The sequence below is a fragment of the Pholcus phalangioides genome, unplaced genomic scaffold (genome assembly GCF_987345545.1).
Source record: "Pholcus phalangioides strain wild (caught in Gottingen) unplaced genomic scaffold, Ppha-v1.0 ptg000017l_1, whole genome shotgun sequence".
In the NCBI taxonomy this organism is placed as follows: domain Eukaryota; kingdom Metazoa; phylum Arthropoda; class Arachnida; order Araneae; family Pholcidae; genus Pholcus; species Pholcus phalangioides.
Window position 1 is genome coordinate 20,143,415 of NW_028301610.1, and position 26,325 is coordinate 20,169,739.

General features: G+C 34.7%; 2 protein-coding genes across 2 annotated transcripts; both read right to left on the reverse strand.

Moving 5' to 3' along the window:
* Nucleotides 1-14,431: 14,431 nt before the first annotated feature.
* Nucleotides 14,432-15,422, reverse strand: LOC149072511 (uncharacterized). The gene is made up of 2 exons (XM_089247219.1): nt 14,884-15,422; nt 14,432-14,793 (listed from the first exon to the last, which is right to left on the reverse strand). The coding sequence occupies exons 1-2, from the start codon at nt 14,897-14,899 to the stop codon at nt 14,432-14,434; spliced, it is 378 nt and encodes a 125-aa protein (XP_089103345.1). The 5' UTR covers nt 14,900-15,422.
* A 1,205-nt stretch (nt 15,423-16,627) lies between these two features.
* LOC149072512 (uncharacterized protein F54H12.2-like) lies at nt 16,628-17,926 on the reverse strand. The gene has a single exon (XM_089247221.1). It carries the CDS (start codon nt 17,924-17,926, stop codon nt 16,628-16,630), a length of 1,299 nt encoding a protein of 432 aa, XP_089103347.1.
* Nucleotides 17,927-26,325: the final 8,399 nt, after the last annotated feature.

A 26,325-nucleotide genomic window follows, 5' to 3' on the forward strand; every position in this document is an offset into this window, starting at 1 on the left:
ATTTATGAGCCACTTTAACATTAAAACAACGGAAGCGGTCGTTTCGACCGGAAAGCTATGCGAATACACTAAGATTGGTCATCTATTTGAGGTTTCTGAATACCTAGAATACAAATGCTCTGTGTTCCTTAGTTGGACGAAGCTCTACCTACAACGGTAGCGGTGAAAATAACCGCTATAGAGATTGTGTACTAATACAGTATGATTACAAAAAAAAAATTGAATTAAACAGTCTTCATAAGCGAACATTGAAATAATACTGAAAAAATAGGTGTTATATCATTGTGTTTGCATTTTTCTAGTGCCCATTTCGTACTATTCAAAGGTGCACTTTTGAAGAAGCTCATTCCCGTACACTGGTCGATTCATTCTTGTATCTTGACGCTTTTACTACATTAGTATGTAGTAAAAGCTAATTAATGTACTTGAACTATTAAATAGAAATATTAAAGCTACTTTTAATATTTCTCTAACATGCAGGGTGGGCCGTAAAGGTCACTCAAGTTTTGTGGTTCAAGAATCCTCGCTCTTAGCAAAGAGAAAATTTTCCAAAAAAACAATCCTTTTTGCGACTTATTCAAATTCAGTTTATTCATCTACGTCATAAACATGCATATTCCTACCGAAAAAAGGCAAATTAAACATTCAAATCAGTGAAAATGCCCATAAAGACGAGTTATATGGTCACCCTGTTCATTTCCAGGTACAAGCGGAATATCGCCTGTTATGGCGTATTACCGTTTCATGGAGTTGGAACCAGCATCTGGTTTTAAAATTCAATATTAAGAAAAAAAAATCCACCAAATTTAAACATTGAAGAAGGATTTGAAGGGAAAAAAATTGCAGAGCAATGCCATTCTTGAATTCTCTTCATGATTAAAATGTTCAGTTTTTGACCGACGAGAGCTACTGGAGTTACTGCTTCTCAGTTAGTTTTTAGATCATCCAAATGGTTTGTTCACATGACACTATTCCATCAAAATTCTAAATAAATAACCGCTGTAACATCGGTAACTAAAAAAATGATTTTATTTATAAGCTGCTATATCTCGGAATTTCCGGAATTTTTTAGGGTTTCCGTGACGTTTGATTCCGTGGTACACCAAAAAAAGCTCTTGCGGAACCCCAGTTGGAAATTTATGCCGTAGAACAGGGGTTTCCAACGTAGAAGCTTTCGCGGAACCCTTCATGGGTATGAGACTTTTCCGTGGAACCCTTGACGGTACTGTTTCGTAAAGTGTGCGTCGCGGCTTCTAGGGGCTTCATCGCCAAACTTTGTCAGAAGCATCACGGCAAAGCTGGGATATTGGTATATTATATTAATAATTATATATATATATTCTGTCCCTATTTATGCTTTGGTTCTTCTATATGGGAAAATATCCAACAAACTATTCTCGGGAGCCCTTCCTCTGCCGTCCCCTAGTAGCGGCTCTGTCCATGCCTACCCTGGGATAGATTTCAATGAGCTTTCTTCTTGTGGAAAGCTTTATGCATGGCTGTTTCAACATTAAGGATGACACATCGTGGGTTCCCTGGGCAAAGAGATGTTCTGTGGGCCCCACACTCAGCTGGAAGTAACAGCTTACATATTTACATACTTAAACTCGAAAATCTACCCGGGTCGGGGGAGATAAAACTACTATTACAGTTTTCACTGTTATTTGGTCATCTGAATTTGTTAAAATATGTGCCACTTTTTGTCAAAGTGGAAAATAAAGAACAGCGTCTGCAACAAGAACTTTTTTTCATTTGCAACCTCACAGGGTTCCAAAATGTTTTAGGGATCCATGACGTTTGATTTCACGAAAACCCAAAAATTTTCTCATGGAACCCCAGGGTTCCGCTGAACAACAGTTGGAAATCTGTGCCGTAGAGTGCCATGATATTGTTTGGGGTGCAAAAACATATGGCAAGGATAAAATTACATATACTGAAAGTACAGAGACTGCAGTTATCCGGATCGCTTCGACTCCACTGAAACAAGTGAAGGCAGCGAAACAACTAACTGAACCGATATGTTGAGGCAATGAAACATTTTAATACAGTAGGCCTACGCAAGTACAAAATATGAACAAAATTGTTTTAATAATAATCAAGTTACATTACATACTAAGTCAAAATTCATTTTTCACTAATAAATAAAATTCATTTCGTGAATTATCCAATCATCCGGATGGGAACTGGTCCCAAATCATTCGGATAATTGAGTGCTACTGTACTGATATTCTGCGATTTCACTCATTGTTCCAGGGCATTTTCGAGTACTTCCACAATCCCTCGAGATCGGATAGGAACGCTTTGGGGTACGACAGTTTTGATCTCATTCCCAAGAATGGGCATGTGCCATAAATTCGCTAATCTCTATCTACTGCCTGATGATAATGTGAAGAATTGTTCGAAAAAGTGACGGATCTTTTTTACGAAGTCGGTTAATGCTAGTACTTAACTTTTTTTTTTTCTTCTTTTTTTTTCAAACCGAGCACAACTCAGGTCTATCGCCATAGGCAATTTACTACCTAGTGAGTTGTGCCGGAAGTGTAAGTGCGTGTACCTAACAGTCTGAGTCCGCATCTAGTGTTGTGTATGTTTTTTCAGTGCTGCCATCTATATCTCAGAAGTGAAGTGAGTGATGTGTAGTGACTGAATATTTGTACTGTTTGTAGGACTGTTACTCTCTGTGGCGAGACTTTGCTAGTACTTAACTGTACATGCACCTCGTACACACATTCCTCTGCGGAATTTATAACGAATTGGTATAGGCTAGAACACGAAGCCAAAGTGTAAGTGGGGCCTCTGACGTATTTATGTTAGAGTTATGCCGAAATTTGCTACTGCCATACGTAAGCATTAATAGAAAAATTAATGTTTGTTCTCAAACATTTCAATTTTCTTCAAAAATTAATAGTTATAGCCTTCCACACAAGACGCATTCTTCTATTGATAAAAAAAACTCACTGACGTTTCCAATAAGGTCCATTACCTAAAAAATTTTACCTTTTTCATTTTTCCTGGGAAATGTGGTAAAAATTTCTGGATGAATTTTAGGTGCATTCAAAAACACTAATATATACCAGCAGCCGGACGGTTTATTTATCTAGTAAATTCACCGACAAAAAAATTATGATAGAAAATTCCCTGACTTGCATCACGCGTATGAGTTCGACAGCGTGTGTTTTAGTCGATAAAGTATTGTTAATATTCAATAATATTAATGTACGTACATTTGACATCAATAATATTTCGGCGTGTGCATAATAATTTGTCTCCTTAAACTATTGACAGTCGATAAATTGTTGTCGGTTAGTGGTCCGTGAACCGACCGGTCTATCATCGTAACAGGAACACATCATGAGTACATACCTCTGAAATTTTAATTAATCTGTTAATAATTTTTTCTCTTCGTTTGTTTGCTCAATGATGTTCCATATTTTTGTTATGGACATTATTTTTCTTTCCCTTTTTTCAGTCATCTTTTTGTTTAATTCACTTATAAGACTTTTGAATCTTATTTTCACTCTGCATTTCAAACATTTATTCAAGTTTCTTGAAATGTTTATATGAAAGAGACTGTAATAAGTATCACACTTCGTTTTAAGAATTTGTCAAACTAGTGTAACCTTTTCTCTTTACGTATACTTGAAGTGTAAATTACATTTACGTTTTAATTTAGTGATAGGTGTGTTGTAATCTACCTCAAGTTTATCTGAAATATTACACTGTGGAATTAATTTCCCCCAATAAGACACAACATTGCCCGATTTAACGGACCCAACTTCGGATTGAATGGATTGTATCCGGATATAATGCAGAATGAATAAACTTTCCAATTTTTGACTATCTGATCGTAATAACGCAAAAATATTAATTATGGAGATTCCACCAGAAATGAACAAAAAAGATCTATTTATCAAAAATAGTCTAAATATTCTATTCCGTTACTATCGATGATATTTATGAAGTTACAGTAAAACATTACAGCTATTTAGTCTCAGAAGAAAAATTGGATTTAACGAGGAAACCATACGCTGCTAGTCCGTTGAACTGAGTGTGTGCAATCCTTTCCCTGAGATACTTCTGACACGTTGGGTGCTGTAAATCACCCCTCTTGCTACATCTTCCTTCAACTTACCTCCCTTTGATGATCCCCCGTGGGTTCGGTCGCAAAAACTACGGTTTTTGTTTCAGTCGCAAATGTCCCGGTCGCAAATAAGACGGCTTCGCTTTGACAAAGGGACATCAGTACCGTTTAGTGAGGGACAACTCCGGGTCAGGAAGCAGGAAGTCTATAGCAGGGAGTTTTTCCCATAATAGGGTTGTCAATAAATAAAATGGCTCACCTCCAGGGATCGTTAATTCCAACACAATTGACACGTTTAAGTAGTACGATAACATGTTGGGATAAATTGCGAAGCTATCCATACTTAGTTAAGGCAACCATAATCATATTTTTAATGGACAGTGTTTTATACATTGGTAAATTTTTTTTAGTGATATATGCTTTTATACTGGATTGTTATATTTTGGTTATATTTAATATCCATATTTTTTGTGGATAAATTTTTCCAGCCACCTCGTTGGGCAATTTACCTGTTGTGGTATTTTTATAATTTAGTGCAGATTATTTCGAGAATGTACACACAAGAGCAGATAGAAAAACCGATGATGCATACAGATCATACATACTACTTTCTAGCAGGGTATGTCAATTTAAATTTGCTGGATTTGAAACATGAATAAAATTCATGATTCAAATCAATAGTAAATATAGAACTGTTTTTAAATTGCACTCCTCTGTTGCCATGAATTTTTATTTTAATTTGAATAATTTTTATTTTTTTAGTTGACTATTCTGTTTTCCATTTTAATTTTTACTAGCATATACCAGAATGGGTCATTTTTTTGATTGACTCCTTGGTAAATTTTTCTCTTTTTTTGTACTATTATGATAACAATCAATTTTATTTGAAAAATTCAAAGATTCAAATTACCCAATATTTTTTTAAACATCATACATTTAAATCACAAAATTCTAATGCCAATAACCTAGTAATATAGTAATGTGGTTGTCATAAATATCTTAAATATATCTTGATAACAGATAATAATTTAAATTATTTTGAGGTTATCTGACTATACAGGATGTACTTTTGTGTACTTTTTTTTTCTTTGTACATTAGAACCTCGTTATAACAGACTGAAAGTTATCCATTATAATGAAAGTCCAGTTTACATAGCCGGAAATAGAACTGAAAGTCTGGGGGCATGTGATGTCAATTTATTTATACGCATATAAATTAGGTTAGTTTTCTCTCCCATTGACGCTGGGATTGATGGGGGGGGGGCATTCCTCCCCCCTGTATCTCTACTCCTGCTGGTTTATAACATAATTCTTATAGGGGTGTAATGATACAGGGCATGCATCAATGATAGAATAGTAATTAGCTGTAAACAGTTTATTATGAATCAAATAAAAACAGCCTTCAACATAGGTTGAAGTTGAAAAAGATAAGTGTACGAATCTTAATTTTTCTAGCTGGCGAGCGGTACAAGTCATGAAGCACATCCATATTTATGTAAAGCAATGGTCAATGTTTAATCGCCTGCTTGGACATGCCTGTTAAAACGAGTCAATACTTTTTAGAGATACTTAGAACGAGTTTTATACTCGTCAGATAAAAATTTCGCAACTTTTTAGCTGTGTCGGTTATAAGCGAAGTCTGTTGTTATAGTGGGATTTTACTGTATGCAGTTTTAATTACCTTGAGCGTCTCATTATTTTTCACAACCATTGTAAGCAATAGTGACAACCTTGTCTCATATGCATATTATTAAGCCACAGTTAAGATTTGAGTATTCCTGCACCTTGTTTGTAATCAAAATAAACACTACAGAAACACTTGTTTGATCTCTAAAAAGCATTGGTGTTGTTTTTTTCCTCAATTTTAGTCATTTCCCAGTGTTGAAAATTTTTAAAGTAATTTGGCCTTCATGTCAGTAAATAGTGGAACCTCCATAACTCTAGCTTGTCCATTAATGTGTTGACCCAAAGCAAATGTTAAGTTAGCGGGGTTTTGTTTGATCTCGCCCTCAATAACATTGATGTATGCATGTATAATTATGTGTATGTGTACAGTTCTATCTCATCATCAAATAAACAAAATGATAATTTTTTTTGCAAAAAGTTTCCAAATAATCTCAAATTGGAGGGAAAAAAACATGGCATGTGACAATAGTTGTGTTAAAAAAAATCGAACTATTTATTTGTGACTTGTAGTCCACAGGTTTATTTTTCAGGTTCAAAACAGTGGGAAGTGACCCTATTCCCATTTGTGAACAGGGCCGTATTTATGTTTTTGCCTCCTGTGGGCTATACAAATTTTGCCGCCCCCCTCCCATTTCAATCTAACTTTTTATCTCAACTTCCACCCCCCCCCCCCCTGCCATTACTAATAAATCGTAAACAAAAGACGAAAAAGTGTTACTTATATAGTTGCTCCTAAATTTCACTTTCCTGTTCTGTATTCGTATCCTATTCCGTAATGATTGCCATATAAAGTGGGGGGGGGGGGACTGCTGAAACTCCTGCCGTAGGCGTCTGCACATTGATGAAAAACACTGATAAATTTAATTCCAATGTATTGTGCATACATTCGCATATGAATGCATATCAGCACCAATCAATGGTGCCGAGATACTTTGTGCGTACTTGGTTAGTCTAGCAAAAAATTCAGTAATGCATAACAATATCTATGCATATTTGCATATTACCTTTAACCGCACGTCCTAAATTGTATTTTGTGTGTGTGTGTGTGAAATAATGAAATACTTTTTCAAATTTTTTTCGTGGACCGATTAAAATTCTGGGTGGTGCCCGCCAGTGGTTTGTGCACTCGTTGTGATTTAAATGCTTGCATTACTTGAATGTACTGAGTGTCCCACAGTTACCTGACGGTTTTCAAAATAGGAATAGCAAGAAAATTTGGATCGATATTTAAGTCATTCTTGCGGAATGTAAATGTGCTTAGTCAGGAATTTCAGCTACGTCATTCGTGTTTCAAGGGATTGTAGTTATTAAAATAAATAAAAAATCAACTTTATATATCGACAACCTGTGCCCAAAAACTGAATTAAAAAGTTGTTGCCCTGTCTCATCTGATGCCAACGAATAAATTTCCACGTTTCTAACTGCAATATTCAGAGATATCTGAATTCAAAAATCGGAGAAAAGTTAGGAAAGAAGTGTTGACCGTTAATTTTTGCTGCTTTTTTTTTCAATTTTTCTCAGATTTTCGAATTCAAATATCTCAATGAATACTTAGAAACGAGGAAATTCTTATTAATTAAATTGCTTTTGTTCTTTTCCCTATGGTACTGAAAGCTACATAATAAAAAAAAATATAATACGAAGATTATGTAAAAACTTTTCTTTGAAAAGTTAATTCTATATTTAAAAGATTAGAATAATACATATTTTATATATTTTCTCGTTACACCGAAATCAATTTCTGTGAAAAATCTTTACACGATAGTCAAAAATGATCCACGTTAAAAATCAGTGACCAAAAATGCGTCGCGAAACTTCATGGTTTCCAAAACTTGACACGTTCCTCCGTTTCCCCTGACAATTTTCAAAAATTTCAATTCTACAGGTCTGAATAATCAAATTTATTATATTAAATTGATTCTAAATACGAATTAATATTTACCGAGTGGCAATTTTTTTATTAGAATTAAAAACGAAATGAGCATTACATATTTTATTGTGGTCTTTTGTTTCTATATTTCATTGCTTAAATTTTTTAATTGCGGTACATGTAGTTTGATACATTACAGTATTACTTGGAATAAGCACCACATGAATGTATGCGTCGCTGTATCGGAAAAAAAGAACCATCAATTATATGAATGGCATTTTGTTTATGAACTTAACATAAAGCCCGCATCCGCCACACATTTCTGATATAAAATTTATTACATGCTTATTTTTAATTTCGGAAATACTTGCTAAATGCTCAGTAATGCTTGTCAATTTTAAAAATGCTACTCGGTCAATTGAGAGTTGAATTATCATGTAATTCAATGGCCAATCTCTTGGAAATTGGGTTTTTTGAAACGAAAATGAACATACGCGTCGTATCTCTCAGCGCTGTGGACGGAGGCTTTGTTTCTTCGTTTCCCGTCACAGTCGAGGCGCTGTATATATGTAATTTGTATGCATGGTGTACTTAGACCATTCTCAAATCTCTCCCGCTTCAACATGCCAGCTTCTTTTTCTTTCTTTTCCACACTTTTTTCGAAATCCCAGGCTGTGGTCTCCGGTCCTTATGTGCCACTGGGCGCACGTGCAATTTTTCTCCCTAGACATTGGATTCAGTCACCCATTTTTGGCAAATGGCTTCTATGTTGCATTGAGTTGATGGCTGTCTTCATGGGGAGAACGACGCGAGCAATTCGAAACTTGAGAGTCACCACTATAAATCTTTGCTAACTGTTCCGACACAACTCTGCCTCTTTTGAGGTAACGAAAGTAAGGTGCTATGCATCAGTCCGGGGCTGTGATCGGTTCTATCTATCCTGGAGAAAGGGAAGCTCCATAGTAACAGCATCACCCGTCCGTCACAGACGAGAGCCGACATCTCGTAGAGACTTCAACACAGGCTGAGAGCGATTTTTGACCAGAAGATGAAAAGGACGCTCAACGGATCGAAAGGTGCCGTGGCACCCTGCTAGATTATCAACTCGTGGCTTCCGGAACGAGGCGGGGTGAAATGACCGTGAACAAGTGATACAGAGCGCCAGATCAAATAATATTTAAATTTTAGATCTACATCTCCTTCATCATGGGTTTTCACTACTAACGTGAACAATTTTAATTAGACCTTATGTTATATTCTTATTCAATTTTACCCATCCACCCCCCCCCCTTCTTTTTTTTTCTTTTCCCAGATAAATGCAGCCCTCAGATTTTCAAAATCTCCTTCCAGCGAGCAACTCAGCCATTACGCAGGATCGGTCAGTAGTAGTGTTTTGTGCGTTTCTGGAGTGGTCTTGTTGTTTTTTGGTGCGTTTCTGGAGTGGTGTCGTGCTATCTTCCTTCTCGGTTTATAACCTTAGGGTAATGTACTTTTTAGCTTCCTTACCTTACATCAAGTCTTACCTGGTTGTTTTGTGCTTTTATCACAATATCAATATCCTGGTAAGCTTTTTTCTTTTGGAGTTCAAATGCCTACCAGGAGTTTGAAGTTGTGATGCTCTGCTGAACTGATGCTAATCGCCACACGGGCATAATCGGCTGAACAGAAATGGTTCGAGAACCATAAGTCCCGCGCGAGTGAAAGACGAGCATCTTACCACTGCGCCACTCGGTTGAGCTGTTGAATAGTTCGAGAACCATAAGCCCCCCGCGAACTAGGCGTTGTTTTAAAACATTCAATGCCCATGTCCGCGGGGGGCTAACGAGCTTTCGATTTTTCAGGTTTATCCGTTGTAACCGGCTTGACCTGTAAAAAACTGTTTTTTTTTTTTCATTTTAGCTCGTCTCCACCTCCCCATAAAACGAGCTTTTTTTTTTCCACAGCCACCAAGGAACACCGAAACAATTTTGTGTTCGGTTGTTCAAAAATTTAGAAGAAGAGGTATATCGTAAGTCCAGATTGGATAAAAAACCTCAAATATTAAATTACGTACCAGCCAACAATTTTTTTCAAATTTTGAAGAAAATGGTTGACTATTTAGTAGTAGTGTATTTGTTTATATTTGCCAAAGAAAAATGTTTCAAAAGGATACACTACACATGTATTACATTAAATAATATATTGTATAATCAAACAAATATATGTGTGGGTTTTTGATTGATTATACAAATTGAAAATTACAGTTTTATAGCAAAAAAGGTTAGAGCAACATTTCTTAGCTTCATAGTTCATTTCATTCATAGTTAAAGCAACATTTTTTTCAACAGTCTTTTCCTACATAAAATATGTTTTTTCAGTTCTTTTATTTTTTATTTATTTTTTTTAAATTTTTAATTTTTTTTCAAAATTTTTTTTTTAATTTTTAAAAATTTTTTTCAAAATTTTTTAACGGCAAAAGTAAAATACATACAACATTTTTTCAGAGTAAATATGCAATCTTAAAGAAATAAAATAAAATATAAAAGCATAAAATATTTTCAATTTTTTTAATATTTTTTGTCGAGTTCATGTTAGATTTTAGAATTATTTATTTGCTATAAATAATTCTATATAATTATTGTTTAAATTCTATATTCTAAAAAAAAAGCTATACTTATGGTTGACATGCAATATTTTTACAGCATTTTTGTGCAAACACATACATAATTTTTAGAGTTCATATGAATCAATATTTTGGCTTCAATAAACAAAATTGAGCGCTAACGCATTCATTCTGTATCATCGTGATTAATCTCATGATGTCCATATGATAAGACATTCACAGGGTCAAGTAAATAATTTTTATCTGTGAAAGAATTCAAAGTTATTTTTTCATTTTCGGTAGTGTAGACTTGGTGTTTTCTGGAAGTTATATTTCTTTGTAAATTTCTTAGCATTTTTTCTTGATAGAGACATTCTTTGTACATGTCTAAAGTTAGATCTTTTAAAATATTTTTTTTTACACCCTTCCCAGTTTTTTTTATTTCGTTGCCGAAAGTGTACGCATACATTTTCGGTTTTAAAGAGCAAAACTCTCTTATCGGGGTACCTTTTGTTTCATCTTTTAATAGACCTAGTTTATTTTGGTTTTCCCTATCATACAACGGGTGATTACAAGGGTAGTTACTAAAATCTATTATATCTTTAAATTTTTCTGCTAAAGTTTCATACAAGTTACAAGTGTTTATTTTCAACACCATGTTATCGGTATCAGTGTATAAAAGTTTACATTTTTCTGAACCGAAAAACTTTTGAAAATGTTTGTAATACAATTTATATAATTTTTCTTTAGCAAGTTCTAATATTGAAAATCCTATGAAAATAGGTTTATCTAATATAACTTTATTTTTCGTGCTTTTGAATAAAACACAATTTGTGTCTAAAACTTCAAAATACTCAATATTTGGTAATGACAAGTATTTTCGAGCTTGTTTTTTGTTGAGGGCACACTTTATGTCCATTTTATTCCTAACATTTTGACATGTCTTCCCATAAAAAGCATTGTTCATTAACTTGAAGAATCCTTTATCAAAATCGTTGAGCGATTGCTTCCTTAGATGATTATTTAAATCAACATATGGTTTCAAAAATGGAGTCTGATGAAAAGATAAGACTTTATGAATTTTTTTAAGTTTCAGCCCCATCTTAAGGTAATATTTCAGTAACCTGTAGTGACAGATATAGTTTTCTTTATCATGTAAAGTGTTCAATAACTTTTTGTTTTTACTTGGATATCTTAATTTCAATTTTTGAACAAGAGATTTTTGATATGGAGATAGCATATCAGCAGTTATTATTCTATGCTCCGGTGCCAAGGGGAAAGTATTATGTTTATCATGTAAATAGTAAGGGTATGACGAATCTACTTGAAATATGTAACCAATGTTATCGTCTTTTTTAAGTTTTAAAATATCTATTTCTTGAATTTCACTTTCATTTAACCACCGAAAGTTTGAAATGGGTAAATATTGCGTTTGACAAAAGCCATATAAGTTATTGACATCAAGAGAAATAATATAAATTTCTTCTAAATTAGGGTTATAGTTATCTAATTTAGGATTATTTGCAATGGTGTGGCGTGTATTATTAAAACAAATTCCTCCTCGCATACCTTCTTCTATGTATGTGTACATATCTATTTCAGGAAGAAGATGTATTTTTGCTTTCGTGAATTTTAATCCTGATTGAAAAGTCAAATGAGGCGTGGAAAAGAAATAAACAGGATCGAGGTTGTAATTTTTGAGAATGAGCATGCGAAAGTTCTCAAATACGTCCGCTAGTAATAATGTATCTGTTATCTGGTATATTTTCAAATAATCTGCGAATGTTTTGCAATCGAACGTCTTCCACACAAGCTGAGCATGATTGTATTCTTCTTCAGATATATTACTATTTGTTAAAGTATTGAAAAAATATTTTTTGGCTGGTAAGGATGTATCTTGGAGCTTTTTAATATCGTCAAAATATTCATACGGGAAAATACCTTTACTTTTCAAGAGGTATCTGTTTTTAGATTGGAAAAATTTATTAAAAAGCGGGAAATTGTAGTTCGATTTTATTAAATTGATTGCTAGATTTGCAAGAGAAGATTGTAAAAATTTGAAGGAGTCAAGCATAATTACATTGTCTATTTTTATGCACATTATTCGCTCGCTGTTGTGCGGCACAATTTTTAATTTTTTCACATGATGATTTCTAATACCATTCATGATGAAATGCCCATCATATCCCTCTAGATTATGAATATAAAGTGGAATGAAGTATTTTTTTTTATAATTTAAGTTGCATGAGTTATGAGCATATCCTCGAAAATTTCCTGTAACATGACAGTGATCTATGACAATATGGTCATCTACTGTAAAATTAATATCACATATGTGGCATTTAACATTCTTACTGAAATCAATCGTGTTCGCTTTTAAGGGTACAATATTTTTCAAATCCTGAATGAGACTTTCACTGAGCGATTTTACTGTATTTAAGAACACGTTAATGGCATCTTCACCGCAATAATATACTGTTAGAAACAATTCTTCATTTTTAACTACAACGATAGAAAAACTTATTGGTTTATGTAACTCAGTTCTAACGGTGTTACAAGTTTTTTGTTCCGATATTTTACACGTCAGGGCTTCAAAATCCGCGTACATGGAAATTGGATGCTTAAGGGTTTTTTCTATGGCTTTAAATTCTAAAGTTAATTTTTTGGGTAAACATACTGGGTAGTTATTAGTACATAAATTTCTGTGTTTTTCAAAAGTTATTTTCCGTTTAAAACCAATGAAACAAGATGGGCAAACGTGGTGGATTCCTTGTTTTGCACTACCTAATAATCTATTAATTTTAGTTATTACAAAATAATGATTATTGTGTAACAACAAATTGATGTGTTTCTTGTTTTTTTTCATCTTAGAAATATAACAAGGGTGAATGCTTTTCCGTTCGTAAATGTAAACATTTATACCGATACTGTTCTTTTCTTCGAATTGTCTTATATCATCTAAATTGACTGGAAAAGTGAGATGGTTAAAATTCAAATATTTTTTAAACTTGGTGTACGAGTACCCAAAGCATTTGTTATGTTTTACTGGAAAAAGAGCAGCAAACACCGCAAGTAAAAAACAATCTTTTTGATTAGTTTTTATGTTTAGGAGACATTTTTTTTTTTTTAAATCACTTGGTAACTTGGCGTCACTGCAAGCACCTGATAGAGGCTTATATCTCCCAATGGTTACGTCAATAAAATTTAGGGATTCTATAACCCACCCGGATCCATTCCTTATGAAACTTTCAACATTATCAATGATCTTTTCGAAGGCTCTCGAAAGAGCGTCTTCATAGTTATTCGCAGTTAATATTTTTTCTACCTTTGAACAACTATAGAATTTTTGACGACATATTTCGTCATCCTGTTTTTTTGTGAAAGTAAGTTCTACACAGAGTATAAATTTGATAAAGTTGAAAATGGTAAATAACTTACGTATTTCGTTTTTTAATCTCGTAAATAAATTATATGGATCTTTTTCCTGCAAATACTTTCGATATGTTTTAATGAAACCCCCGAAACTTTTTTTTCTCTGTATGAACATTGTTTTATAAGATTCGATCAACTAGTTCACCCTCTAGAAATAGTTTTTTTCCGTATACAATCAATGATACGGGATAAGTTCAGGTACATAATTTTACGGAATTACCTATTTTCAAGCTGAGAACCGTCTCCTATATGTTTCTATTTTCTGATGAGGAGGTTGATCACTAAGGTCTAAGACATATGTAAAGGTTTTTTTTTTTTTTTGGTCGGGTTTTTATTAGTAGAGGATGGCTTTTTTTTTTCTTTTATCGGAATCATGATAACCTCCTCTTCATCATTGAAAACTGAAATCAAAATCAGTCTTTTTTTTTATCAGACCAAACCTATCCATCATCTAGATGTTTATTTTTAACATCTGGAGGAGGCACCTGATTTATGAGTCGTTGATCAGAGAAAACCTATCCATCGTCTGGATGTGTTTTTGCCACACCTAGAAGGAGGCTCCTTTGTCTCTAAATTGTGAGGATAACTTTTTTAATTAAGAGGTTACGATGCCAATAGAGATAATGTATGATGATACAGAAAGAATTAGCATTCTAAGTCTACAATACCTATAGCTTTCTATTATAGCTTTTCTATATAGCTTTCTGCATCAGCGCTCAGTCTACAAGAAAATCTATGTCTTATGTACATTGTATTTACAAAAATCATAGTTCCACAATCTTTATTGTTTTAGGTATTGCTGCATGCACTCAATAGCCTTTTTTAGCGTATCGAGCAAAGTTATGGGTAAGTTGAAGCGGTTTTTAACATCTCCGTCAATAACACGGGATAAGTTTAGGTACATAATTTTACGGAATTCCCTATTTTCAAGCTGAAAGCCTTCACCTATGTGAATTTTGTAGCTTTCTATTTTGTGATGAGGAGGCTGATCACTAAGGTCTAAGTCATATGTAGAGCTTTTTTTCGTCGGATCTTCATCAGTGTTGGATGGTTTTTTTTGGTTTTTGGTTTTCTTTCTTTTATCAGGTATCACGATAACCTCCTCTTCTTCATCAGAGGAAACAGAAATGGGTCTTTTTTTATCTAAAAAATTATCAGACAAATCCTAACCTTACAAATAAATAAAATAGGTGTCTGGAACAGTAAATAAAAAAATATTGGAACGAGACTTACCGTTGTTGGTAGCCATCCTAACTTTGATGAAGATGATGAACAACTGATAGATTCGATTGTGGACTATGAAATTGTGGGTCGATGAGCTCCAGTATTTATACGGTTTTTCAAGACTACTATTGCGCGTACACTTAATGTTTCGTATTATACGAGTAAGTAGCTGTTATTGATTGTTTTCATGCTGTGGTTATTTCTTTCTACTAGTAATTAAGGATGTGGTTATTTTTTGAACTCGTAGAAGTGAACTCTTGACATTTTTAAACTCGAAGACGTGAACTCTTGACTTTTCTTTGAACAAAGACTCATTTGAATATAATCCTTGAGGTAAAGTTAGTTTCTAAACATAGTTTCTCTTGTCTGAAAAAAAAACTACCCGGATCTATATCCGCCGTTGCATATCCGGCATAAAAATGAAAGGAAGTCTCTAACAGTTTCGTCGTTCGAGACTTATTTGGATAATTCACCTCATTTATGAGTGCGTTTAATCTCTCATGGGAAGTTATTAGTGTATTGTCATGACCAAAAACGATTCAATGACGTTTTTAGCATGATAATTCAGATTCTACTTGAGTCTGATTTTAAAAACACTCCACAATGAACACAAAAGATCGTGTCAATCTAAAAATAATATATTTATTCATAAGTAGCATAAATTAAGATCACAGAAGTGGACAAAAACAATGACGGGGTTACACATTGTCAGATACAATATCTAGATGTGTGTACATTGAACGGCTTTTTATTCCAAGATTCGATCCAACAAACAGTTCTTGTATAATATGGTCACTATTCATAATTTTGAAGAAAAACACTTGTGATGACACAGTTTCTGCTAAATCAAAACTGTTTTCAATAGCGTCTGTGAGACAATGCTTCATGTTGTCGTAGAGCTTTTCACAAAGTATGTACGGAACAAAGTTTCCACATTCCGTATTTTCAACCATGAACCCAAAACCATAATGCGAACGATTCGATGCAACAAGTTTATGAACTTCCTCCAATATTTCCTCGTTAGTTATGACTTTGTAATATTTAGGGTCGAGGGAACCAAACGAATCTGGATAGTCAAAATTGAAACTTGTTGCAGCAGTAATACAATCCATCATTTTTCGATAAAGTTTGCAATCGAAAGTATAGGTCTTCAAAATTCCATCTTCTCCATGAACATAAACGAATCCGTAGCGGTCCATTTTAGTAAATACGGTGATTGTAACTCGGTTCCCGATTTTTATAGATAACAAAAGTTGGCTTTATTATAGTAAACTGTTGCAATCTTGTATGGCTCCGATATGTAAGATATTTGGATAAATTACTTGTTTGGCGACATAAGAGCAAACTATTTTTTCATTCACATCTTTATTTGATGTTAATTCATGCAGTTTTTTTCTTCTAACAATGTGTGATAAGAAATAGAAACAGTACAGAGCACACGATCTTGAGAAGGGAGATTGATAAACGACGTCATTCCACTCGATAGAAGTAGAATTTTTTTTGATAAATTTTAATATGTGTCTGCTTCTACATTTCATTCCATAACTATCGAAATAGTAACATTTTTTATTATCGAAATACATCGCCACCCAATGGGACCCCCGTTTATCACTCGTATCAAGGTTAGAAATGAAACCTTTGTGCTTTTTGTTTATTTTCATTGGAAGTTGATCTGCTGCAAAAACTCCTGCAAACACTCGCGATAAAATGTCGTCACTCATTGCGAGCTGATACAACTCGAATGTATTCATTGTTAAAAGTGAGTAAAAATGCTTCTACTTTTATCTATTTGAATCGTGACGGGAATTTGATAATAAACGATGAGTGTCATCGTTTCTTGCAACGCTTCACTGAATTTCATTTCGATAGATAGATTCGAGTTTTCTGGTGGGCTGGTATGTGTCATGTCCCCCGAAAAATCACTGGTAAGATCGTAACAGTAAAACGTGAAGCCTTTACTGTATGAATCATACGTTATATCGATATTTGATGAGCCATTGGAAAATTTATTCAGATCAGTGAAGAAAGAGAAATAATTCCTCGCATAAATAGATTTATCAAAAATAGGACTGTATGGTTTGGTAGGAAAGGTGATGCCATCCTTACGTAAACAAATATAATTTAAATTGGCGTGAACGAAATTAAACGGGTTCTTTTTCTCATGACCATTGAAATTTTGATTACCAACCAAACCCAAAACTACGATGCTAGGTATCTCGCCTAAGAAAACGTTCGATATAGAGTGTGATTGAACACCACTTCCAATAGTGAAAGATTTCACTTCTGATCTTCGAAAATTCATCTGAATATTTCCACCTTCTAAAGCTTTAGCGTGACCGACTATAACAGAAGGTGAAACTTGAACTTTCCTAATGTACAAGCTTGCTTCTAATATTTGCAATTTATAATCGGATTTATCAGCTAAAAGACAGAAACTGTCCTTCGCTCTCTCAAATTTTATTTTCAAATTCACGCCGTTTATTAACAATTTAGACTGTTGACCCAAATCGAAATGCAGCTTCCCGATTAAATCCATTTCCTTTGATTCCGATGATAAGGCGTTTCTTTTTATTAAACCAGCGTTTTCTGTCGTGCTCGGGTCGTAGTCATCCATTTTTTCTGTGTCTTTAAAAAACAAAGCGCTAGTGAGATAACTTTCTCTTGCATCGCGTGAGGTGAACAGTAATGATTCCAGATAAGCCTTATATGCGTAATTCGCGTCATTCAGTATCGGACGATCGTTGAGAGAAACTTGCATGGAAGCAAATGCAGTGTTTAATATATAATTTATAGGAGTTACTTTAGCACCAGCAGGAATCGATGTTCCATCTCGCTTAACGATTTTAGCTTTTAGGTGGAGAAAAATTTGAGATGGGTCAATGTATTTTTCTGAACTTGATCCTGATACGAGAAATTCTATAGGGCCGCGTTGACTTATGCTAGAGACCGGTTGAACTTCAATTAAAGCACTGTTTTCGATCGCAAGTTGCATGAAATTTTTCTCGAACAAATCGAGTTCACTCTTCAAACACGGACATGCGTTAGTAGCCATGATCAACAATAAATGATGCGGAACCATAAGAGTTCAGTTCATTTATAACTATCCGGAAAAAATGTCTTTTTTTCTGCGCTTTGTAGTGATGGACTTCTTTCTTTTTCTTCGTTTTCGACCTCCAGATTGCATTTTCTTGACGACATCATCGGCGATGTTGTCTCTCATTTCTATGAATCTATTTTTAACTGATGGTTTGAAATCCTTCCCGGCTAAAACGTCAGATGCAACGCCTACTCCTGTTTTCAAAATTTTCCGACCAAAATATTTCCCGATTAAAGATACTACATGCCGAAAAAGATTTGAAAAATACCCGGACCCTCTTTGTATAGCTCTTCCTGCAAAATATGGGAGACCTGTTCCACTCTGATTTACATAATATTCAGTGCAATCTTTAGGGCACAACATGTTCGTTGCGTCTGAATGAACGTGTGATACAGCTTGTCTTTATATCTGCACGAAAGACAGCACGAGAAATATTTTACCATCAGTAAAATGTATATAATCACCTGAAGACCCTCGCAATTCCACCTCCACGTTTTCAATATAATTTTTCTGAAGATCGAGGTACAATGGATTTGAATAGCTGCGGACGACCTGATCACCCTCTTTTTCTTTTAATACTGGAATAATTTTTAGTAACGGCGCCATTGTGTTTCCAACTATTTGACTCGATATCAAGTCGGTGTATACGAAAACTTCAGATATTCCCGCCTCCAGTTGTAGACGATATTGGGCTACGTGTTCACCAACTCCAAATTTCATTTCTTCGAAACCTAGAATATCGGCGAACTCTCTTGATAAAAGTAGTTCATGATCATCTGGAACTGTTAATTTAACTGTATCATTTTTTAAAACGTCGATTTTAATTTTATCGAGATACTTTGAAAGTTGCTTCCCGTTTGAATATAAACCTTGAGGTAAAGAAAAGTTCTGTGTTTTCATGACCTTTGTTCTAAGCATAGTTTTTCTTATTTCGAAGTAATCACCCGAATCTATATTCACTGTTGATCCTGCATAAAAATGAAAAGAAGTTCCTGTCAGTATCGTAACATTTCTTTTCAAACTCAGCAGTGCAGCAAAGGTAGCGCAGTTGTCTTTATCAATGATAACTTCAAAACCTGGCGATACTATTACAGTCACATATCTTTCACTTTCATCAAGAGAAAAACGCACAACGCCTTTTATCATAACCATGTTGATATTATCATTTATAACATCAAAGAATTTCAAGTCTTTATTGTTGTTTTCTTTGATACTTTTGACTGGAATAATTTTTTTAGCCTCAAGCAGTTTTCGTTTATCAACCAAAGTAATATACTGTTCGCTCACGTCCTTCATGCCAGGTCTGAGTTTTAAATTTGTGTTCAGTTTAAATTTTGTAGTTGTTGTTAAAACTACGTTCAATTCGATCAAACTCAAGAGCTTCAGTAATAGCGGAGCGTTATCTTTCTCTATTCTAATTTCATAACCGTTTGGAATGTTCAACGTGACATCTTGAGTTTCATAATTGACATCGAAGTTGACAATATTCGTGTTTGCTGTGTACAGTATGTTTCTATTTATAGCCTCAAAGGCGGTGTCATACTTGTTGCTAGAAATCAAAATATCGTATTCTTTGATGTCGGGCTCATCAACTTCATCCGGATAAGTGACTTGGTATTTTGAATTCTTTTCCGTAATATTATGCCACGATTTTGGAAAAATTATATCTGTCAGAGCACACTTCCAATTCGATCCTTCTAAATTTAAGGGTGTTGGCAATTTGGTTATAAAATGACTCTGTGTGTTGTTGGGGAAAAGTTCATTGCTAACCAAAGTAATGAAAAATTGATTTCTCATTATTTCAAGTCAGAAGCCTTGATCCAGCTGTTGTACAGGTCAGAGAAGCCAAGCCATCTAACATAAAACTCTTTGCTTTTACCGAATCCACGCGATTTTAGAATTTTTTCGATACCCCAATAATCTTGAGAGGATTTAATAACACGCTGCAATTCTTCACCGTACCAGCGTCCAGTAACCGTTTCACCACGAAGATCAATCAAACCATAAGTTGGGGGATTTGTGGGATAACGCTTATTAATTAAAAAAATTTCCACAGACCAAGGTGTCTTGTATGATTTACGTTGTATTATTTTTCGAGTTTTCAAAACTCTTACCTGGTCATTCAGTTTGAATTTGAAATCAATAGGAGCCTTCGAACCGTACAATCGTTCAAATATTTCCGAGTGGTGAATTTTTCGTATTTTCGAAGGAGCGAATCCAGTGCTGCGGTTCACAGTATCGTTTATACTTTTGACAATGGCAGGTAAAATATCAATGTATTTATACGATCTTCGGTATGTGAACGCACGGTGCAGTTTGCTTTTTATTGTTCGAATCATCCGTTCAGCTATGGCAGCTTTCGTGTCAGAAAACGTGGAGTAATGCTTCACGTTATGTTTTTTTAAAAAAGCTTGAAACTTTTTGTTGTAAAACTCGGTACCCCTATCAGTCTGAAGGTGAGAGCATCTGCCTGTTTTGAAAATTTCTTTGAAACCCCTTAAAACCTCATCTTGTGTCTTATTTTTCAATAGTTGAACGAAGAGTTTGCGACGAAAAACATCTACAACTACTAAAAGATATTTGTAGCCTCTGTTATCTCGAGCATAACTTTTAAGATCAGCCAAGTCCATATGCCACAATTCATTCACACCCAGAGAAATTATAGGGCGAGTTTTGATCTTATATTTTCTGACATGACGATGCAGAGTGTACGGATCCTGACTTATTAACCAATTTTTGACTTTGCGTACTGGCACTTTAGCTTGCTTAGCTAACTTGTTGATACCTCCTAACGATGCTGGGTTTTTAAAATCGTAGTAAATGTCTTTCAGTATTCCAACCATTTTTTACCGGGACTGTGCGACCGCAGTTTTTTCCTTGACTTCGGGGTTTTTGCTTTCCCGTGAGTCTTAACAGGAGTGAAATAAGATTCGAGAAATGGATCTCTTAAAGGAGAACGTTTGGCGCGAGCTTCCATTTCATTTTGCTTTAATGTATTGTTTTGAATCCATTCAATGGGAATGTTCTGCTTTGTGAGATGGTGAAAGAACAAAGGAAAACTTGGTGGTATGTCAACAAATTTCCTGTTACGCATAATGTATGAGAAAAAATCTATAATATTTGATCCAGGAAGTGGCTTTCCATTAATTTCTACTACACCCAGTTTTGACCATGACATATCACCCTCTCTCATTTTGTCAATCAAAAGTGGAACGAATTTTCTTGTCGAGAGCGGTATTGACAATAATATCTGTTTGACAATCGGATCCGCATCTTCTTCTTCTATGGAAACTTTAGATGGCTGAGCTTCTTGTTCTTTACTATCAGGAACGACTGCAACCTTAACGGGATCTACTGGTGTATGAACTATTTTCTTGTATTTTGATAAAAGATTTGAAAGTAATTTAGCTTTGACATCGTCTGGAATATCGTTTGTATTCAGGAGTGACTCGATATCGCTTTCCAAATGGGATTCTACTTTATACCGTTTAGGTAGCGGTAGCAAGTATTCATGCGGAACCAAAGCCATTTTTTGAGCCATTTATCGCTGAAACAAACTTCCTATTGCACCAATAACAGCTGGGATGATATATGGTAAAAAACCACCTGCTTGATTTACTAAAATATTTTTTTTCTTTTATTAGAGACTTTTTTATCACCAAGTTTTCTAATGACTGATTTATATTTTTTGATTTTTGAAACTTTAACAGGAACGTTCCCGTGTAAAACGTTGTAACAAACCTCACAAATAGAATGCAGCTGTGAAGGAGTGATGGTTTTTAACAGAGCTTGACGCTGAGATGGTGTCGTAGATTGCAAAAGTTTTAACAGGTGATAGTTTTTACGAACTGATTTCATGATTTAGGAACAAAGACCCAGTATTTACCGTCAGCATCCGGAAAACAAGAACTTCTCAATCGACACACCGAGGAAGATAAAGGGTGACAATCGATAAATATGTATGAAAACGGAGTCTCCGTTGCCTTTTTATATGCATCCAAAAAGAATCTGCACTGGCCGGGAAAAGCTTGACGAGCTAAACACTGAACCTGACTGGAATCTCTGATGTTTCTGAACAACACCAAATAATGCGTGTTAAGGGAAATATTGCGAAAAACTTTATTTTTCGGAAACAAATTTTGAGTGATTAAAATTACGCTCTTATTTTCGTGATGTGATTTAACGGTAAACAGTTGAGACACTACCGTCAATGGCTTCTAAGAGGTCGTCTACAATTATTAAATCATAATTATCAAAATCTTCGGGCAGCCCTTGATGGAAATGTATATCTAAATTATTTTCCTCTAAAAACCAAGGTTGGAACACAGAATTCAGTACGTTTTCTATTTTTTTTCGTAAACATTACTTTTTTATTATTTTCCTCACAAAAGTCGATTTCCCAGATTGAGAAGGTCCGCTTACCAAACAGGTGGATGGAAACCTCAGCATGAGATCATGTTTAAACACGTTCGCAGAGCTTTGAGTATTCATGGGGAAACAGCTGAACGCCGACGAAATATGGTTTTAGAACACCCTTTTCCAAGTAAAATATTCTAATATCATAGACGGTTGTTTTTTTATCTTTAAAGCATGTATGGAAATATATGCGTCTACCCAAGTGTATTGACCTATAACAAGAAGTGTTTGTTATGTTGACAGATCGAAAACTAGCAGGAGAAACGTCAACTCTAGTAAGCACAACATAGATGGTGAGAAATAAAACGAACAGGAAAGATATCACGATCAAATAAAATCGTATTTTTCTATCAACCATTATGAGGAGAGTTATTTTTATATCCTCACTGACCGGGAACTAAACAAAGAAGCAATTATGTTATGTGAAAAGCAATATATAGAAGGATGGAACACAGACCACTCCAGAAACGCACCAAAAAACAACAAGACCACTCCAGAAACGCACAAAACACTACTACTTCGGTCAATCATTATTGTAGCATCATTCCTAAGCAATCATGGTTTTGGTGGAAAATGAAATGGAACCAGTGATAACCTCTTCCAAAAATTTCTTTTTTGGCTAAATTTTTCCCACGCATTCAGAAATATGTGCTGCCACCTAGCCGGGAAAATACGTAATCAAGTATTTTACTATAGAAAATTATAAACAAATTAATGCAGAGAGAAAGGAGTGCTACTTTTTTTTTAATATTCTGTTTGATGAACTCAAAATTTCCCACTTTGATAAATTTTGGCCAATTCTTCCCACGAATATGGGAAATTTTCCACGAGTTGCCATCACTGAATGTAACGATCAACTTCAAGGACCAACGTGTCTGTTCACTGCACACTACCGGCATATTTATTTAAAATATACAAAGCAACAGGTTTAAACCCAATTACAGCTTGCAGTAAAAATAAAAATTAGCACAGAATAGAAAAAACGACATGATAAAGTACACAAAAGACAAATAAAAAGTACACAAAAGACAAATAAAAAGTAACAAAAATTCTATACAAAGATATATATGTACAACGCAATCACATCAAAAATCTTCTAAAGTCGGTAACAGACGAATGAAAAATATCCAGATGTTGAGGAAGCGCATTATAAAATTCGGAAAATCAGCACAATAATTACCAATATTAGTATTATATGATTTGATGGCAAATAAACAATTAGATCTTTTATTGTGTCACTTAATATTGAAACAGATTCCGTTAAGAATGGGTATGCGATCAATTTGGTTAGTCAACAGTTTCTTGAATAAAAATAACGAGCAAGTAGTCCCAGCGTTTTTGTAAGCTATTGACATTGAAACTGTTTCGTAGATGAGTGGCAGATAGAATATTGTTATAAAGACCATATTTTTTGAAATATAAATACCTTAGAAAATTGTTTTGAATAATTTCGAGACTCATAATACGGCAAGCGTGAAATGGGTTCCAGATAATTCAAGATATTCAAGTTTAGATCTTGTAAGCGTATTAAAAAGGGATATTAACGTATTACTATCCTTGAAATCTCTCGACATTCTTTTAAGCAAACCAAGTTTTTATAATATGATAACAGAGCAAAGATTTTGAATGTGATCAGCAAAGTTAAAATTGGTACTAATTGAAAATTCCTCATCTCGCATTACCGGAACCAATCCGTATCGTGATTCGGCGGCGCTAGAATCAACGTAACACTTGAGAAATTTACATATTCACGTGAACTAAAAATAATATTTTAGAACTACGGTATATTCGGCATCAGGCAGCGCAAAAGATCGTAAACATGGCGGTCGATCGGCGGCACATGATCTCGCCGATCGTTCCCAGAATCAATGTAAAAGGCAATATAAAAATGACTAGAAAAGGACCATTTCCGGCGTGGCCTAAATGGTAATGTTACAATGTCTTGGTTTTCTTTTTTTAATGAAATTGCATAAATTTTTATTCTCTATTGAAATCAGGGATCAAGATCACTTATGTAACTTTTAAATTGTATTACTATAATAATCATAATAAATTATAATCGTACAAATATCTCACATATTTGTCGAACTATTTTCCGTGAATTCTATTACTCTCTTCTCGATATACCGTAATTTTTTTTCAAGGAGATATGGGCAGTCTTAGTAAGGTGGATATATATTTACTTTCCATACCGAATACGTTTCGCGAGCCGGATGGGAAGCCCTTCGCGGGAAACATTTGGGCCGCATGTTGCGCATCCCTGGTGTAGATGATTTTTAAATAAACTACATTAAAACATACTGTATATCCATAGGAGCGAGAAAAATTTTCATATTTTCTGTTCGTCTGATATTATTTTGAAATATCCCCATATCTTCAAAATTCAAGTCCGCCTTTAATAAAATTAGACTGACACACTTATATATCGACCCCTCAAAGTCGAGCTCAGTAGGTCGCGGCGGCCCTAACTGCATATCTTAATTTTTCAAGCTATATACAGTCGGCCCTCGGTATTCGCGGTCTCTTTCCCAGGTTTTTTTTTAAATATAATGTTGTGTTAAATAAACATTTACAAAATTTCCTCTTAAATGTTTTTCTGGTGCATCTGAAAATATTTATACCAACTGTCGTTTAAATTTTTCTGTAAATGGTAAACGTGAAAGGAAAATTCAAAATATTGACAAAGGTTAGCATCATTGCTGCGGGCTCCCGTTATTGCGGCGGCATCAATGAGTCTACAACAGTGTTTCTCAAAGTGTGCGTCACGGCTCCTAGGAGCATCGCCAATCTTTACAACGGCGTCGCGGCGAGCCGAAGATATTGATTTTTGCGGCTATATTTACATTTTGATGGGGTACTTATGTGAATGAAAATATCTGCTGTGTGTGAACTATTCCAGGGAGTCGCAGATGCAGGGGATGGGTATAGTCTCCCTCTCGGGAGGGATGATTTTACAAATAGCTTAAAAATAAGTCTCTGCATGAGGTGACCATATGTCCCGTATTTTCCGTGACAGTTCTGTTTTTTTCTCCGTTCCGACTTTTTTGAAAAATGTTCCGGTTGTACCCGTGTTTAGTCGAAGTTATCCTGAATTTGTTGAAATATTATATATAAAAGTTCCGAAAATTTTCATGAGAAATATTACATTTCACTTCAGGGTTATCGCACACCCCCTTCCCCATAGATCCGCTCCTGCGCAGGGCCGTATTTATGTTTTTGCCGTACCCTCCCATTTGAGTCTTTTACCCCCTTCACCCCCCCCCCCCCCCCAATGCCATTATTAACAAATTATAAAAAAAGTGGTACTGTATGTAGTTGTGCCAAAATTTTACTTTTCTGTCCTGTATTCTATTCCGATCCATAATGATTGCCATATAACGGGGGGGGGGGGGGTGCTCAACCTCTGACCCGCAGGAGTCTACGCATCGATGAAAAACACTGATAAATGTAATATACAGTCAAACCTCGTTAGTGCATCACCCGGTTAACCCGTCACTCTTTGGAAGTCTCAATTGTCCTCTATGGGGTACCAATGTTACTGAACTCCTGAGATAATGCGTCACTCTACTCCATTTAATAAGTCACTTGCGAAAGCACCCTTCCGAAAATTACTATAAGTCTATATTTAAAAGGTTAAATTAATACATGTTTTATAGATTTTCTCCTCTTATACCGAAATTATTTTTTTGCGAAAACTTTATACACGATATTCAAAAATGAGCCACGTTTAAAATCAGTGACAAAGAATTCATCACGAAACTTCATGGTTTCCAAAAAACTTCGTATGTTCATCAGTTTCCAGATAATCTTCCGAAATTTCAAATCGACAGGTCTGAATAATCAAATTTATAAATAATGTTGAATTATAAGTATAAACTCGTCTATTTTCAAGTGCTCAATTCTTCACTAATTCCACCTCTTTTTCTATAACATCAAGA

Excerpts from the sequence above, each read along its gene's own strand:
- LOC149072512 (XM_089247221.1), bottom strand. The coding sequence starts at position 17,926 with ATGGCTACTAACGCATGTCCGTGTTTGAAGAGTGAACTCGATTTGTTC.